Raw genomic sequence first — 18,666 nt, forward strand, 5'->3', positions numbered from 1 at the left:
AAGATCTGCTTTTCCAAGATCTAGTCGGCCAGATGCAAAACTCCAGCTAGCAAAAGGCTAGCCACCAGTAGCACCTGTGCTTTCATATATGGTCTGGGTCAAGACCTTTCAAGAGCATGAAGCCGTCTAAATTATTGCATACCTCCATGCAGAACAGCATGCTTCCTAACCCACATAATTTCTTCCGAATCTGGATTTAGCTTCTGCCTTCAGACACCTATATGTTCAGCATTTCCACAGCTTCCCTTGGGATGAGCAGGTGGAAAGAGTAGCATGCCATTTGCAAACCAACAGCACTGCAGCCCAACTCCTTGGATTATTATTATTATCATTATTTGAATTTATATACCACTGTATACCCTGGAGCTCTCAGGGCGGTTCACAGAACAAAACCAAAACCATCATCTCCCAACATCTGATGCACAGATTTTATATAGATAGATAGATAGATAGATAGATAGGGAGGATGAATCCTTTCAGCCCCTTGGTGTAGTAGTCTGAAGTTGTACAGCCCAGCCATAGGCTTATTTTTTTATAATGCTCCCAATACATAATTTCAAGGCAACGTCACAATTTCAGCAATGCAACATTAAAAGCAATGAAACATGCAACATTTAAAATCTTTTACTATCCGTGAGAACTAGGCTTAAGATGTGCATCAGAAAAAAGGCTGTGAAGCAAAGAGGGGTTTACACCAAAACAGCCTCCCTTCGCTGAGCCTATCAGCAGTCACTTAAACACACACACATCCTCTCTGCATTAATGGGAAGGCTCCATTTTGCATGACAGATGCAGAACAGCACCCACCAGCCTGCTAAAATGTGCACTTTTTCTGGGTAAAAAAAAGTGTGTTACTCTTCTACATCTTTTAGGAGTGGGGAAAAATGAGGCGGCAGCTTTGCTACTGGGTGCAGCCATGCCCGGCTTTGGGATGACTTTTTATCCTGTAGGTTAAACACATGGCTGTGTGATTCTTGTGCTAGCTACTTCAGATTTATGCTCCTGCTGCCCATCCACAAGCCTTGGGTGACATTCTAGTGGTTACACACAGATGTTAAAAGCATATGGGGAATAAGATGGTACCTCTGCAGCATTCTAAAGGCCATGAGATGGAAGTCCCACAACACCACCTTCTGAACTTGTCCCTCAAGAAAGAATCAAAGCCACCATAACACTGAATCTCCAAGTCTCAACTGAGAGAGATGGACCAAAATGATATAATGGTAATGAAAATTGCTGAGAACTCCAGGAGAACCAACAAGGGTCAACTCCCCATCTACTATTCCCTGATTCAAGTCACCCAACAGTATGACCAAAGTTGTTTCAACCCCAAGACCACACCAGAGACTGAAGCAGATGCAAGCGATCAGTATCATCCAAGACTTTTAAAGATCTGTAAGGCACAAGTGCTGCACTGGAAAAGAGCTGTTAATCTCCAAAGGGGAAATGCCAGAGCTAATTTTCTTCTCCCCCACCCCCAAGCATACATATTAAAAATAGCTAGTCAAAGTGATTCCACTGAATGAAATACAGTGTGAAGCCTTTAGCTAAAGGAGTAGAATGGAGGAGCTATTGCTGTTTTTAAAAATAAAAAAGGTATGGACATGAGAAGTGTGTATCTCTCAAACGTTGAGCTAGTAGCAGGCACTAGGCAAATATGTCCTTTGCACACTCACAATTACATTGCAGGCTGAACTTAGAACAATTGGCTAAATTGGCAGGGGCAGGAGGGGTAAGCAACAGCAAACTGCAATTTGGATTGAGGGGAAAGAAACAGATCCACAACAGAAGTGACATATTCATAAAATATCTGAATCCACAGCAAAAAGTCCTAATGATACAAAAAACACTGTGTATAACCTACACACAAAATGAAACAAATAAATTGCAGGAGAGGTCCAAAAGGAAAGGCTATCCTCCCAACAGTAATCACCTCGGGTGATTTTAAAACTGCAGCAATCAGCTACTCTAACTTATCCTCAGTTCCTTTGCCAGCAATTGGCTATAGCATTTGACATGTCAGCTCTAGGGCTCCCCTCCGTACTTCTCCAGGCATTTTCAGAGACCACATTAGCGTTCAGATTCCAAAAAGCCGTAGAACAAGGTATTAAAGAAAAGCCCACATGTGTGCCACTATTCCTTTAAGATGATTATGGTGATGACAACGATGATGATGATCATCGTCCGATACCCATCTGAGTGGATTGCCCAGCCACTCTGGACAGCTTCCAACAAAATATTAAAAACACAATAAAATACCAACCATTAAAAACTTCCCTGAACTGTGGGTGCTGAACACATAGTACCATATTTTCCGGCGTATAAGACTGGGTGTATAAGACGACCCCCAACTTTTCCAGTTAAAATATAGAGTTTGGGATATACTCACCGTATAAATAAGATGACCCCTGACTTTTGAGAAGATTTTCCTGGGTTAAAAAGTAGTCTTATACGCAGGAAAATACAGTATATGTTTGAACTATATTGTTAGTGTCTTGAGGTTTCCTGTTATACAAAGGGTAGAAGGGGCAGCAAAGAAGAGGCAACATCCCAACGGATAGATCTGTATTGTTCACCTTACAAACCTGGCAGAAAGGGTATGATTCTTTGCTTAGGGTCCTTCTGTCCTCCTTCCATTGGGAATTTGTCCAACATTTGCATCTTTAAAAAAAGGGGGGAGAGAGAAAATTAAAAGAACAGTAACAAATGCAAAAAAATTAAAAATCCCACTTTTTTAAAAAGAGAGAGAGAGAGAGCGCGCAATTAGGGAAAGTACACGCAATATAATTTAACATTGACTATCATTATTTGACAATGACAGCCAGGGAAGAAAGCCAAGCATGAGATTGGGGAGGGAGGAGATTCCACAAGAGGGCAGAATAATGTTGCTGTTTTGGTAAAGTTTTGGAGTTGATAACAAGCTCCCCCATGATGTCGGTAATGTGGGTTACTTTTCTTTGATTTCACAAAGGGTTCAACAAACATGCTCCCTTGAGTAGCCATAATGACTAGTTTGCTGGCTTCAGAGAGTAAGACTAGCCCAAGGCTTCCTCATCACAGTAACACTAGAAAGTGGGAGGGATGGTTCTCCTACCACTGCTTTAAAGATGACCAGAAGCCTGCTATTTGTTAAGCTCTGCACGATGGGTGCCAGAAGAGCATCAAAACAAACCTTCACCTGTCCTCTTCAGCTCCAAGGTGAAGAAAGAAGGCAGATAACTATTTGACATGCCTGCTGGGTGGCAGCTGTGGGGTTCAGGCTGCTCAAGAGGGGGCAGAGACACAGCAAGGTGGGCATGCCTCTACTTCTGACTGTTTCAGCAGTACTTCAGTTTGTCTCTTGACTTCAGTGTTTAATGGGTATGACACAAGGTTTGAGACCCCACCCACTGCGTTGAGGGCATGTCCTGGAGACCACACATTTCTGGCTTGCCACCAAGATTACCCAGAATTTCTCAACCCCTGATCTCACACAACAATCAATTCAAATTTGCAAGATTCTTATCTGCATCTCCTGATGTGTATGTCAACGGAATCAAATCCTTCAAAACTTTTCAGAGTTATACATCCCAGGAGATTCAAGTTTTCAACATGAGGGTGGGGTGGGGGTGGGCATGGCTCAATGGCAAAGCACATGTTCTGTATGCAAAAGGTCCCAGGCTCCGTCCCCAGTATTTCTGCATAACAGAACTGGGAGAGGCAGAAATGCTGGATAGTCTGTGTCAGCCAGTGGACAACACTTAGCTAGACAGACTGGTGATCTGATTCAATTATTAAGCAAGTTTTATTTCCAAACTGTTATGAGATGGCACCACAGTGAATCATCAAGCAAACTTGTAGTACAGTCAATACATCATGTTCTGAGAGGAGTAGAAGCAGAACACTAAACAAAGATAATAAGAATATGGCTCGTCAGGAGTTCACTTTGAACCTTTGGGAGACAGGCAGACACATCCAAAGAACTCTGACCAAGACAAGACTCTTCTCATCTCAGACTCTGCCCTCCAATATAACTTCACATACTTGGCAGGGTCTATGTTTGACAGATGCCAAATTTTCAGGGTCTCTATTCACACACATCATTACTGAAATGTCTACTGTCTATGTGTATTCATACTGCCCACAGGATAGGTTTCTAAGCATTTCACAAAAACAAGTTCTCAACAACAGAACTTCATATATCAATAAAATCATGATGCATCACATGAAAGGCAAGAGTTGGGGTGGGGGTGGGGGGACACACACCTCAAATTAAGAAAGTTTCCAGTTTCAGCCAAATCCATGAAACAACGATCACTACTTGCTTTCTAGAGCTCATTGGGGAAGATACTAGGTCAATCTTCCAGGGCACGGAGTCCACAAGAAGCACATCATCATTGTTCTTTAAGTCCCTGCAATTTTCAGCATGGCACCACTTCGTTTACAATGCATATTCACATATGTGCGTCAAAAATACGGTGAACAATAGGCCACAGGTATGTTTTGTATGTAAAATATGTAATGTAATATTAAGTATATATTGTTTTGTGATATATTGATATTTATAATAAAATGATAAAAAAAGAACACAGGTAGCCAAGAAGCTGGATTCCAATGGCCATCATGCCCAGCCACTATGGGCAATGGTCAGGGATGTTCCAGTTGTGGTCCAGCAATATCTGGGGGGGTGGCATTTTTACTATCCTTGCACAAGAGCCATTGCTCAAATTGTCAAATCTGGTCACGCTCCTCTCATAGAATCATAGAATTAGAGTTGGAAGAGACCACAAGGGCCATTCAGTCCAACCCCCTGCCAAGCAGGAAACACCATCAAAGCATTCCTGGCATATGGCTGTCAAGCCTCCGCTTAAAGACCTCCAAAGAAGGAGCCTCCACCACACTCCTTGGCAGCAAATTCCACTACCAAACAGCTCTTACTGTCAGGAAGTTCTTCCTAATGTTTAGGTGGGATCTTCTTTCCTTTCCTTCCTCCAGTGCTGGGGCGGTAAACAAATCTTTCAACGGGTTAATCCAAAAGCTTTAATTCGTTGCAGAACTGTAGCTTTCTTTCATCCACAGTACACTGAAGCAAGCAGTGATTACCTCATTAATATCATTCACTTCCTGGAAATCACCCAGACTGGTGACTTAACAGATGCTTGCCTCTGTCAATAATAAAATATGAATCACTGGCTGGACACTGAGGGAACTGCTGCCACCAGAAAGTGGCAGTGCCACAAGTCCACCCTTGCAACTTCAAATATTTGCTGACCCTCCATTCACTGTTACAACAGTATGAACACTTTACAAAAAGCAAATTCCACCAAATCAATTCCCCTTAAAGTCATTCCTGCACCCAGTATTCCTCTGCTTCCCCTTCCTAAAGAAAGAAACCCTCTTTTCCAACTCTTTACACTTGGTAAACAACCCAGGCAGGTCAGCTCCTTCTGCCTCTGCCCCTTCAGCCCCGTTCTCATTAAAGTTGCCTTGGGATGAATCAAGAAGACTGAAGTTGGGTTTCCAGAAGAGGTAGAAGCTTTGCCTGTTTTTAAACTACCATCGAGGGGGCAGCAGCAAAGTGCTGGTGCTTCAGAAGGAACATGCAGGGAATAAGCCAGCATCTCATAGCCTTAAATTACAGCTGCCATCTTGAGGGCAAATATCCAAAAAACAGAATCCACACTTATTTTTAGTATGTTTTCCCTCCTGCTCTCAAGATGGCAGTGCAACGTGCCATGTAAACTGATGCATCTAACAGGTTACACTGGCCATGCCTGGATTATTCTGAAGCACTGCAAGACAGCGTGCATGAAATGCTGGATAAGACATTCAGTTTTAATTTTAAGACACCATAGGGCTCCAAACAAAGACACCAATAGCATAACAAAAGTGGAAGGGCTCTAGTGCATTCTCCACAGGAATATATTTGAAACAGACATACAAAGTATTTGTTTGCTTGCTTTTCTGATTAAAGAAGCTACCACCTAAACATTAAACATGCCATTTTCTAAAGACAATATACTCTCCCTGCTAGCTGTAGTTACTGCACTAGGGTTTTGGTGCTTGTAGCAATCCCCTGTTGCTCAATTTTCCTGTAGAATTAAAGGATTATGCAACATTATCATCTGCTTACATTAAAATTGTGCTGTGCCATTTTATGGAGAAAGGATGTAAATGACTAACACACTTCCTGTATGGAAAGGACATTAACATTTACAGCAGACACTGGGTGAGTGATGAACTATCACTCATCGCCACACTGCTCCCTTTGCGTAGGGCAGAAAGGAGACATTAACATATCTCTTGAAGTGAAGGGGCGACAAGTCAATTCTGTTCATGATTACATAACCACCACCGAGCTTTTCACCATATATGACAATTTTCCTTCTTTTTGAACTGTGTTCCTTGCAACAGAAGATGGATAACAGACATTGGCTGCTGTGAATGACAGACCATCAACATGTAGCGGCACGGAGCTGGCTTTCTAAATTGGTGGTCCTGGCAGCTGCATTTGGTCCTTACAAGGGACTTTTGGCCATTTTGATTCATCAGCACTTAGGAATTCCAATGCAGAAACAATCACATACTTGGTGATGGGTTGCACTGACTCTTTGCCTATGTAGACCATGACCACATGCCCATCACATGAAACGGGTAACCGTTAACAACAAGCAACAGCCATAAAAACATAGTGATAAGACAACTCAGGTTCATATATGCTGAAGAATAAGATCAGGGATCTTAAAAACTGGAGAACATTTCGGGCCCTTTGCAGCAAAACAAAATGTCCCTACATTTCCACAAGAAGCTAAGAAATAGTTTTGACTCAAGAGGCGTTTTCCATTTTCTAGTCTTCTAACATCTGACCTAGTAACCGAGGGAAAAGCAAAATCCGCTCTTGCCAGCCGTTCATTTAGTTGTTTCTTTTCCCTTAACATAATTTCAAATCCTCCATTTCATTTTCAGAACTGCAAGACTGTGTCATCAAGGACAACCAAACAATATGTGACCAAATGCCTGGAAACCTCCAGACATCCAGCCTTGTGTCTTTATAACACAAAACACCTGTGGCGGCTATAGACAGCTGAGATACTGTTTTGCTTGGAGTGGATTATTAGCTTTTCTTCAGCCACAAGCTTATGTTTTAAATTGCTGAATGGGAAGAATGCTGCTCTCCCTACCCCCACCCACCTACCCGGTCCTGTGTGATGTGGCAGCCCACTGCCGGGACGCAGGCAGAGTTGACTCCATGTGGTCTGTCTGATTTACTCACATGCTCACTCATTCTTCAAATAGCAGGGCAGGGGGAGGTCAGGGACCTTTTAAAGTTCTCTGCTGATTATTCTTATGTCCTTGGGTTACTTAATGCAAATAAGATTATTCACTAAATAAAAGTCCTCAAGCTTGTTATAATGATACTTTAAGGTGTAAGGTGATGTACTTGCTATCAAAGTGGCAGCTCTTTAGTTGGCAATGATCACGCCCAAGGTTTTGCAACAGTTTGCCCCCTGATGGTGCATTCACATGGCAAAATTTGCCTGAGTTTGAGCACTGAGAGCATGTGTGGACGTAGGAAATTTAAGAAATTATTTTAAAATTGGGGCTTCAGGTGTCAGTTAGCGACAAGTTGCGAATAAGCATTGAGGAAGAAGGGTGTGCTGGGACGAGACTGAATTTTATGAAAGCATACTTTCAATGTTCGTCTTCTATCAAAACTTTAGGACAAAGAAAGCTTAGAGCCAGCATTATACAGCTTTAGAAATTTACAGTAGTTCCATCAGCAGACCAAGTGCAACTATGGAGCCAAGATCAAAGATAAAAGAAAGTCCTCCTACCCACTAGTCATAACGCAACAGGGAATGTGCCAGAGTCATAAATCAGAGTGATCACTATTTGAAAGGGTGCGTGGTCCGGCTTTGCAAGTAGCAGTAAAATGACAGGAAACCCTTTGTACAACAATCTATACCTTTCAGAGAGTAAGAAAGCAGAAATCTGGTGTTAAGTATGAGTGTGGGATGCAAGCAGGTTCTCTTCAACCTTTCCCAAAATTAGTTGCTTAGATCCCTCAAAGGAGGAATGATAGGAGTTAGAGATCAACATCAGCTGCAGGGCAAAGTGTTCCCTGATCCTGCTTTATAGATGCTGGTCACACACAAGCCTGTTTATTGAACTTTCATCTCTATTTGCTTGCAGTAAGGTTATTTGACATTGAATAAAGCAACTGCTATCCCACACTTTTCTGTGCAAAGCCAAATCACTTTCCTAAAAAAATAATAAAAACAAAACATAAAAATCAACAACTTTTGGAAGTCGAAGGTCCTGCAGTCAATCAGAAGCCGTGCTTTGGAAGTTGAACGGACTTCCGGAACGGATTCTGTTCGACTTCCAAAGTATGACTATATAGGAAAGCCTTTGTAGACCTAAAAGGCAACATAGAGGAAAGGTATAAGAATATACTGGACGGGCAATTTTCCAACTAACTACATGTTCCATGTTTTTGAAATTATATGTCTGTTATATTCTATGTATTTGTCTATATACAGTTATTATTTATTTATTTATTGTAGCAAAAAGTACTCAGAATTTTCCAAAACTGCTGCTGAAGGGTAAGAAGTATGATTTAAAAAACCAAAACAGAACCAGAAATCAAATGCTAGCTGGAATCTTAAAGAATAGCAAACCAATTCACTAGTTCAAATAAAATGTAGGGGTTTTTTTCTCCCCAGATTCATTTTTATACATAAACAATACACATAAAAGGATTGTTAAAACCATGCACAAGGATATTGCTAATTGCTTCAGCCACCTAAAAGGCAATTGATAACCCTATGCACTTACCTGGGAGTAAGCACTACTTAACCAGTAGGATTTACATTTAAGTAAATATGCATAGGATTGCACTGTCAATGACTATACTGGTAGGAGCCTATAGGAGAACACGGAGCATCTCGTACATAGATGAACAGTAGGTAAAACAAGTCAAAAATAGAAGCTATAAAGGATGGCAACAGCATGAACACCGTAAGGAATTTCCTATGAAGTCACTGGAAACCTTATACATATAGCTATAAACTGCTCTAACTAGCTTAAGCATAAGAAAAATGTACACAGACTGCAGCTGGAAACAGCAAAAAATAAATAGCATAAAGGCTGCCCCCAGAAACGCACTGGCAACACATTAAAGCTAACTTCAACTACTATACTGCACTGACCTCAGCTCTGACACCCACCCAATTAAATCTAATGAAAAGAGAAGTAAATCAGCCTGAAGCTGTTACAGTCCACAGTGGGGGTGGATGAGCAGTTGTGGTACAGCTCGGGTGAGGCTGCCTATTCCAACATGCAGAAAGCAAATGGCCTTGCAATGTCTCCTCTTCAGCACTCTCCTGCTCAAAAAAAGGCCTTTTGTCTTTTGCCATTGCTTGCCATTACTCCCCTTGTCATGCCTACCATGGATTCACCAACAGCAAGAAGTTGGGGCTCATCCACAACTTTGCTCCGAGCTTTGGTCCAAGCACCATGTCCAAGCACTTTTTCTTTCTTACTTTCTTTTTGCCCCGGCACTTGCCCTGCAAAACCCCCGCACTTTAGCATTGAATCGGAACAAAAGGCAATTCTGGTTTTCCGCGAGTTCCCCAACCATGCCACTAGTTGAAGCCATGCAAATACAATGAGGCCTGTCTGGTGGCACAGTAAAGGAGCAGCCACCATTGCAAACTTTAGTTTGAAAGTATATGTATATCAAATTTATATTGTAAACCCACGCTACAAAGTTCTAACAGAAATGGAAGAAAATAAGCTGGGAAGAGAGTTTCATCCTAATGAATGAAACCTCTAGTGTGCTGAGAAAAACAGTTCTGCTTTCTGTCACCTTTACTATTCTAACAAGTCCTTGGGAATTCATTTGAAACCCAGTTTATAGTTGCTTTGTGCTCTGAATAGGCTTATGATCCTTCTGCAGACTGCTATGGATGCCTCTCTCCCCTGGCTCTTACCATTCCCTGCCTTTGTTACCTGGGCAGAGAATGAGAATGTCAGGTGGGGGACTGCATAAAGTAGGCCACAGGCACTACTCCCAGGAATGCTTAAGTCACTGGCTTGGGAAGCCTTGCTGGTTTAAAGAAAAAGGGTGGTGGGGTGGGTGGGGAGGAAGCTGTTCCCTTTGCCAACTATGAATGTGCAAAAAGAATGAAGTAAGGGCTTGTTTTCAGGGGGCAGAGAGTAGATTGTTAACACATCTCACCTACTCCTACCCCTACCATGAAGAGAATTCATGACTATTAATTAAGCTGCCCTGGGTTTTTTTTAAAATACTATATTAATTAGTAAAATAAACTCCCCAGTTAAGCTAACGGGAAAAGAGAAAAAAGAAGATTCAGGATGTAATCCTATAAACATCTTCCTACAATGAAGTCCCCCTGAGTTCAGTGGGGCAGACAGATTATAAACCATGGGTAAGCAAACTAAAGCCCAGGGGCTGGATCCGGCCCAATCGTCTTCTAAATCTGGCCTGCGGACAGTCCGGGAATCAGCGTGTTTTTACATGAGTAGAATGTGCCCTTTTATTTAAAATGCATCTCTGGGTTATTTGTGGGGCATATGAATTTGTTCATCCCCCCCAAAAAAAAATAGTCAGGCCCCCCACAAGGTCTGAGGGATAGTGGACCAGCCCCCTGCCGAAAATGTTTGCTGACCCCTGTATAAATGTTTCAATCTGTCTGCCCAAAATTCCAATACTGGATTTTTTAGACATATGTAATGTATAGTAAATAATTTCTAGAATATAGGATTGTATCCAATTAAGTTGTCTTGCTAGTGCAAAGATGCCTGTACAATGGGGCATCTTCTCCCTGAACCTTCCCAAATTCATTCTGGGGGCTTCCCAACCCTCCATAGCAGATGGGGGGGGGTTTCATAAGAAGAGGAAGTCCCATTGAGCTGATGGAAGTCCTTGTGCTAATGCGGTGACTTCATTGGCCACAGCCCCCTGTATATAGTTCTCACCACGTAGAATTACAATTAAGTGGTGTACAAATCTGTAACATAAAAGAAAGAAGTTACTAAAAAAATTAGAAGTTTTAGAATATTAATTGTCATTTATTTATCAGCAATAACAAATGTTGGCTTATAAGTATAATTTAAATTTTATCGGTTTTTAAATGAGTGGCTTTGTCACATCAACTGAAATTCTGTAGGCCTGTTAAGTACTAGCTTCATACAGTACTTGAAATGCTAAAGCTGAAACAGGAAAAAAGTTAGACATGCCCCTCTCCCCATCCCCCTCAGCAAATCGAGACTTTTTTCTTTACAGCCAAGAGCAGACATGCAGTTAGTTTCTGTTTTATGGAACTGGAGAGGAGACAGACAGGTTTTTTTGTTTTTAAAGACAATTTCTTTAGCAGAATCATCAAAAATGTCTGACTCCTTCAACTATACACCAGTATATAAAAGCCAGAGATAAAAGAGCAGCATTGTACAGATGGCAATTGCCAGAAGTATCCCAGACTTGCCACAAAAGGATATTAGGAGCAGTTCGACTGAGGCAAGATGCCATTATTAGCAGACTGAAGTCTTGTAAGAAGGCAGGAATACCTCAAGTTATTTCTCAATGGGGACCCAAACTGCCAGATGCACACAAAGAATCATTGCAACCATTTTTATGTTGACCAACTAAACTCAAAACAGGGATGGGCCAACAAAAAAAAGGCAATATGTAACCATTCTTTATAACAAAACAAAAGCTCCCATACATTTTAGGCAGACCCAGGTGGCGCTGTGGTTAAATCACTGAGCCTAGGGCTTGCTGATCAGAAGGTCGGCGGTTCGAATCCCTGTGACGGGGTGAGCTCCCGTTGCTTGGTCCCAGCTCCTGCCAACCTAGCAGTTCGAAAGCACGTCAAAATGCAAGTAGATAAATAGGAACCGCTATAGCGGGAAGGTAAACGGCGTTTCCATGTGCTGCTCTAGTTTGCCAGAAGCGGCTTTGTCATGCTGGCCACATGACCTGGAAGCTATACGCCGGCTCCCTTGGCCAATAATGCGAGATGAGCGCGCAACCCCAGAGTCGGTCACGACTGGACCTAATGGTCAGGGGTCCCTTTACCTTTACCTTTACATAGCTGATAATGAGTGTTGCCTTTCCCTGTAGCTCGACAGTAAGAGACACAGCTGGGGACCAATTTAATGTAAGTAATAATTATATCTGAAAACACAAAATAACATGCTACTTGTTTCTAATAAACTGGTACCTACCTGTGTGTGTGTGTGTGTGTGTGTGTGTGTGTGTGTGTGTATACACTACCCCAATATAGTACTCTACTTCCTCAAAAAAAAAAAGCCCCTGAACCCAGGGAGAGAGCACATGGACTGTGTTAGGGTCCAAGCAAATGAAATAAAAAGGCATGTACCTCCAATTATAACCCCTGGTACTCACATCATATTCTACCTGTTGCAGTTCATAACTCACTCATGTTATCCAACTCTGAGCAGGCTCATGAAAAGCAGCTAAAACCGCCAGAAAACGCTCCTGTGCAGTTCCTACTTGTAGAGCTATCTAACACGGTTAGAACAATTCCTATGTGAGTGCAGGGATCATGGAAGTGACCAACAAGGTAAGAGGAGCCCTGCTGGATCAGATCAAAGTCCACCGGTGACCAGCCAGATGCCACTGGAAAGCCCACAAGTAGGACATGAAAGCAGATCCAAGGTGGATCCTGTTCCCAGATTGGTCTGCTGACTAGACTAGACCTACGCACCTGAAGCTACCATTCCACAAATACCATTCGTTCTACAAATTCCCAACTGGCAACTGATGTTATCCAGATAGTATGACAAAATTTGAAGGGAGTTTGAAGGATATTATGCTATACCAATATTGCCTAAATCAGTCCCTCTGTGGGCCGGAGCAGTGTGCAGGGACTCACCAAGTGAGCGGCTTGGTTCAGGGGCGGCTCATGGGCCGGTTAAACGACCCCCATGGGCCGCTTGTGGCCCATGGGCCTTGGGTTGCTGACCCTTGATATAGAGATCTGATTTCAGGTGTGTACGACATGTCCCCTTCTATACCTGCAAAAAGTGATGCTCTTCTAATCAACATGCAGTGTCTGGAACACCTTCCAGATGCAAATGAGCATGCGAGTTGAAGTCTATAGAATGGGTAACAAATGCAAACACAAAGCGGGGCAGTTACCAGGCACTTAAAACATCATACACAGGAAAAATAATCAATATGCCCTGCATAATTAATCACAGCAGACTAACAGGGGTAAATTACTCTCTCTGGAAGAAAAACTGACAGAACGACAAATGAAACAAAGAAGATAAATAATCTTCCAGTCTCACATGCTTCCTTTCCACAATCCGACTATAATCAATGAACCTTTTCTCACAAGGCTGAGCCCTATAGTCACGAATACCTAAACTAGAAAACTCTGCACTTCTTCAACTGTGTCCCTGTTCAGTTGAGCAGAACCCAAAAGAATGAGGTTTCCAGAACTAGTCAACTTCTTAGGCATGTAGACTGCTTTTATCCTGGAAGTTTCTTTCTCAACACTAGTTGCTCCCCCAAAATTTTTTTGGGCCGCTTCATACATGCACAATTCACACAATTATTTGATTGTTCAATAACATATGACTCACAGCTGAATGTGTAAACAGACCCCAATATAAAACACTGTGTGACTACTGTGGTATTTGATCTGTGATATATCTGTGAATAAGCCAAGTTCTCATTGCAGTCCTCAACGTGATAAAACATGCACGAGTGAACCAACTTTTTATCGTCTCACCACCCCACCTCTGTCAAATTACCATTCCTTCCTCATTTTCTAATTATTACACTGATTCTTAGAGGCTCAGTTACAACAGGGATAGAGGACCTCTGGTGTTCAGATGTTTGACTTCCAACTCCCTTCCTCCCCGGCCAGTACTACCAATTGTCAGAGATTAGGAAAGCTGTAATCTGGCAAATCTGGAGGTCTGCATATTTCCCACCCGTTCTAGGCTCTTATCTCCCAAAGGTCTAAGTAAGTGAAGAACTACCATGTTGGCCTGAATATAAGCCTCACCCTTTTTCTTTTTCTTTCAAATTCTGACCGTGAAAAGTTGAAGTGCGTCTTAAATTCGCGACCTTACAAAAATTGGCTATTATGATATCGCTGCTGAAACAGACATACGGTAAAACAGAACGGGTGTGAGTGCCTGCAGAATTTTAAGGGAGCAGCTTATATTAGGGTATCGTCTCTCTCCCCCCCCCCCGAATTTTAGAGGTGCGACTTATATTCGGGTGCGGCTTATATTCGGGCCAATACGGTGATCCTCTTTGGTAGATTTTCTAGCAGCAGTGCTTCATGAGCAAGTTTATAAGGAAGCTTTCAGATGTTTTGTCAGTTGGACCAAACCAGTGGTGTTTGTGCCCATGGGAAGTGCCACTTCAAACACACTCATATAGAATAGGATGCCACTTATTTTACCTCACAATTCTTTTTTCCAGAAAGTCCCCCTTGGTTACTCTTTCCACACATTAAACACCCTGCCTCTGTGGCAACAACAGAAGCGTGCGAGTGTGCGTGGCAAAACCAACTTTAAAGCAGCATCCTTATTCATTTGTTCCAAAAAGGGAACTTGCCCCATTCCTGGACTGATTGAACCCATCAGGAAGAATCTTGGGTGTTGCTTATTTTCAATATTTTGCTCAATGGGTATTTGAGCTTTGTCAGTTAAATCAGTCATCCAGGAAGAGACAGAGAACATGATCTCTAGAGCAAATTGTTACTTCCCACTTTTTCCCCCAGCAAAAGATATTAAGTACTTTTTCATCAGTCTAGCACCCGCCTGGGTGGGTGGTCAGAACTGCCACAATTTGAACTTTGTTTTGCCGAAAAGGTGGGTTAAGGAAAAAGAAAAAGTGCCTGGCTAAGCAGGCCAACAGTTCAGCCATTCTCTGCTTAAACCACAAAGACTCAGCTCTGTCACACGTCTTTGGTTCCTCATGGAGGCTCTCTGCCAAAATCCTTAACTAGCCAAGCAGACAGATGCTGGATTGAAAATTACTCCATGCAGCAGCAAATCTTTTGAACATGCAAGGGTCATGGGAAACAAATCACGGTATGAATCCAAAAATTGTAGGAAAGCTATTAAAAAAAGGGGGGATGGTTGAAAAACAGGAGAATATCAGTAAACCGTCTGTTCCTAACTGATAATGGCCATGGATTCAGCTAGCACACTTAAGCATGTATTTTTTTTAATTTATATACCATTCTACCATTTACATGCTCAAGATGTCCAACAAAATTACACATACCACGAAAAGTTATTCCATCATATGAAAAACAAAAAGGATCACATTGTGACATGCCATATTAACCCAACATAAAAACTGATCATGGGTGTTCTGCTAAGGCCAAAAGTAGCTTTGCCCCTCACATCATAGCCCCCACCTTGCAACCTTCATTTTATCATCAGGTCAGGAAACTTGACAACTTTCGAGTACAACAGCAAGGAGAAGATAAATGTGTTGAAGTTTAGGAACAAACAGGGGAGAGTTAGTGTGTGTATTGTAGTCAGTAGCACCCTTTGCATTCATCAGTGCTACCTTCTCATTTCATGGAGCCTAGTGTCCTAAGCAAACTCCACATTTTACCCAGGAATTGGGGTCATGAAGTGGAATTAGATGCTGAATCTGGGCCCTTTAAACCATTGCTGCCACTGCTTCATTTCAACTAACTCCTGAAGAAGCAGAAGGTACCTGGCAACCAAGTGTTTACTCTGGGACAAAAGAGGACCATTTCTCCCTTTGGCAGCCATCTCTCCCCATTCCTCTTTAATTATCTTCACTCTACAGTAGTTTAAATAAAGTGGAATGGCAACTACAGGGTCAGCAACGTATTTGAAAATGATCCAGAGCAGATACCTATGAAAACATTTCAAAGTGTGTAATAAGCCACAGGAATTCAAACTGAGCCTGTGGAGAGGAACAAAGCTCTATGTTTTCTCTAATTTATTTCCCATTGATCTATGGCCTCAATAAAAGACGGTTATTACCTTTGGCATCACCAGGTAGCACAAAGAGTATCATGCTCTGTTACTAACGGTAGAATACAAACACTATTAGTTGTCAAATAAGCATCCCATATATCACAGTATTACAGCCACTGCCATTTACTGTTAGTGATGAAAAGGAGTTTTAAAAATGTTGTGCGCATATAAATCTTCTAATTCAAGCCTAGTAAATTAGTAGCATTTAACTTGTATATATTTAAAGCAATTCCAATATGCAGATTATTAATATGCTCTCGTGCATCTTCCTAAGAACCACAGCATTCTTGTGCCTGAGAATTAAATTTGTACACTTAAGCAATGCTGTAAAAGACTTGATGCAGTTCTAGAAATGGGAAGGGCAGCTTGCTGGAACCAATTTGATGGAAACTCATCATGTTTTCCTTTCTCCAACATGTTTATTTAGCTGCCCCCATACTACCAAGTCACTGGAACGCATGAATCAGAAGCATCATGCACAATACGGTGTCCCCATATTTCTTAAAAGATTCACAGTCAATGCAAGGCTGTATTTCAGAAGAGGCCATCATTTGCACGAACTTGAATAAACCAAAGAAAAGCAGGCAAGCCACATTGATGGAGGTTCGAAGTACCCGAAGAAGACATATGATTAAGCATGTGCACTAACCAGATTCTGCAACCTAAGGCTCATCAGTGCTAAGCCCATGAGAAGGATGCAAAAGGAAGGCTACTAGAATATAGTGGTACAGTGGTACCTCGGGTTAAGAACTTAATTCGTTCTGGAGGTCCGTTCTTAACCTGAGGTACCACTTTAGCTAATGGGGCCTCCCGCTGCCGCGTGATTTCTGTTCTCATCCTGAGGTAAAGTTCTTAACCAAGGTACTATTTCTGGGTTAGCAGAGTCTGTAACCTGAAGTGTTTGTAACCCGAGGTACCATGGTAATACACAACTCCCCAGATAAGACGAAACGGGATCTAGTTTCCAGTTTTAAACAGACTGGGTTTCCCTGGAATCAAGGTGAAGACCAAATGTTAAAAGTTCTGTTTTAGATTTAGCACAGGCTTAGCAAGCATTGTATATTACAGTACAGTGGTACCTCGGTTTATGAACACAATTGGTTCCGGAAGTCTGTTCATAAACTGAAGCGTTCATAAACTGAAGCGAACTTTCCCATTGAAAGTAATGGAAAGTGAATTAATCCGTTCCAGACGGTCCGCGGAGTAAGCGTTCATAAACTGAAGCAAACTTTCCCATTGAAAGTAATGGAAAGTGGATTAATCCGTTCCAGACGGGTCCACGGAGTACTTAAACTGAAGCGTTCATAAACTGAAGCATGGGTGTAATTGGTTCCGGAAGTCTGTTCATAAACTGAAGCGTTCATAAACTGAAGCAAACTTTCCCATTGAAAGTAATGGAAAATGAATTAATCCGTTCCAGATGGGTCCGCGGCGTTCATAAACCGAAAATTCATAAACCGAGGTGTTCATAAACCGAGGTTCCACTGTATTGCATGCTACTTGGAAAACAGTGATACAACTGTGCATGTGTGTGTTTGTTTATCACATCAAACTTGAAGTACAATTTCAAGTTTTCTGTTCTGCCACAGGAACGGGGGGGGGGGTACCCCTCTGCATCCCCTTCATGAGCTTAGTGGAGATAAATCTACAACATTATAGGAGCTTGTTAGCAAAAGGTATTCTCTGTTACAATCTACCGTATTTCTTTTAGATTATCCGCTTTGTAAACTCTATTCAGAAAAAAACCACCTTTCTGTGTAAGGTCTCACAACATCGCCAGGTTCTCCCAACAATCTCGGGCCATAGCAGTTACTCACACTTCACAGAGAAAAGACAGAAGCTTTGTTTTGTTGCCCTAGCATTCAGTCAACCACAGGTTCTTTTCACCTCCAAACACCATGTGCACAAACATACCCCTTCACAGGGAAGTCTTAGTTTGATTTTACACCTCCAATGTTCTGCCATGCTAAGAAAAAATACAGGGAGAATATTGCTCATCTCAAATATTCTGTAATATTTGTGTAAATATAACAGTATTATCTTCCACTGTGCACAGGTCACACATTTCTAGTGATCTTCACGCATTCAGAGTAATTCCCTTAGGTGCACCAGACAACTTTAAACTTTTTACAAAAAGGCCCATTAATTGGTTAAATATTCCCGTTTGGGTATGTTATAACGGATTTCACTAACAGTAAGTCCTTGGCTAACAAAAGCCGTGTCTTTTTCCTTCTTTCAAGTTCCTGGCACAGCGCTGAACCCACACGACACACCACACAAAACTTCAATTCTGGCATCAGTGCACAGAATAAATGGGTTGCTAGAATCAGCAAAAAATGAGCACTGCAGAGTGCATGAGGCAATTAATAATTTCCCTGAAAGCCTCACATTTTTCAATCCATATAGATCCAGTCGTAAGACATGTCATGGGAGCTAAGAGAGATATTCATATTCCTTTTATTTAGACACTGAATCATAGAATTGTAGAGTTGGAAGGGAGCCTTCGGGTCATCTAGTCCAACTCCTTGCAATGCAGTAATCTCAACTAGATTGTACATGACAGATGGCCATCCAACCTCTGCTTAAAAGCCTCCAAAAAAATATATGTTTTTTAATGAAGCCACACTGATTCTTTAGAGTCCTCCCATTTTC

At 41.9% G+C, this 18,666-nt stretch overlaps 1 protein-coding gene across 3 annotated transcripts in view; it reads right to left on the reverse strand.

The window, feature by feature from the left end:
- The window catches only part of SH3PXD2B (SH3 and PX domains 2B), a 115,254-nt gene that overhangs the window by 70,621 nt on the left and 25,967 nt on the right, over positions 1-18,666 (reverse strand). For 2 of the 3 annotated variants that reach the window (XM_035105293.2, XM_035105294.2), the window contains exon 3: positions 2,586-2,661. In XM_035105293.2, coding sequence (XP_034961184.2) covers positions 2,586-2,661 — 76 coding nt within the window. Of the gene's footprint in view, positions 1-2,576; positions 2,662-18,666 lie in introns of those variants that run through there. The other variant, XM_035105295.2, reaches the window with a different exon arrangement.

Source organism: Zootoca vivipara, chromosome 2 (genome assembly GCF_963506605.1).
Source record: "Zootoca vivipara chromosome 2, rZooViv1.1, whole genome shotgun sequence".
NCBI lineage: Eukaryota > Metazoa > Chordata > Lepidosauria > Squamata > Lacertidae > Zootoca > Zootoca vivipara.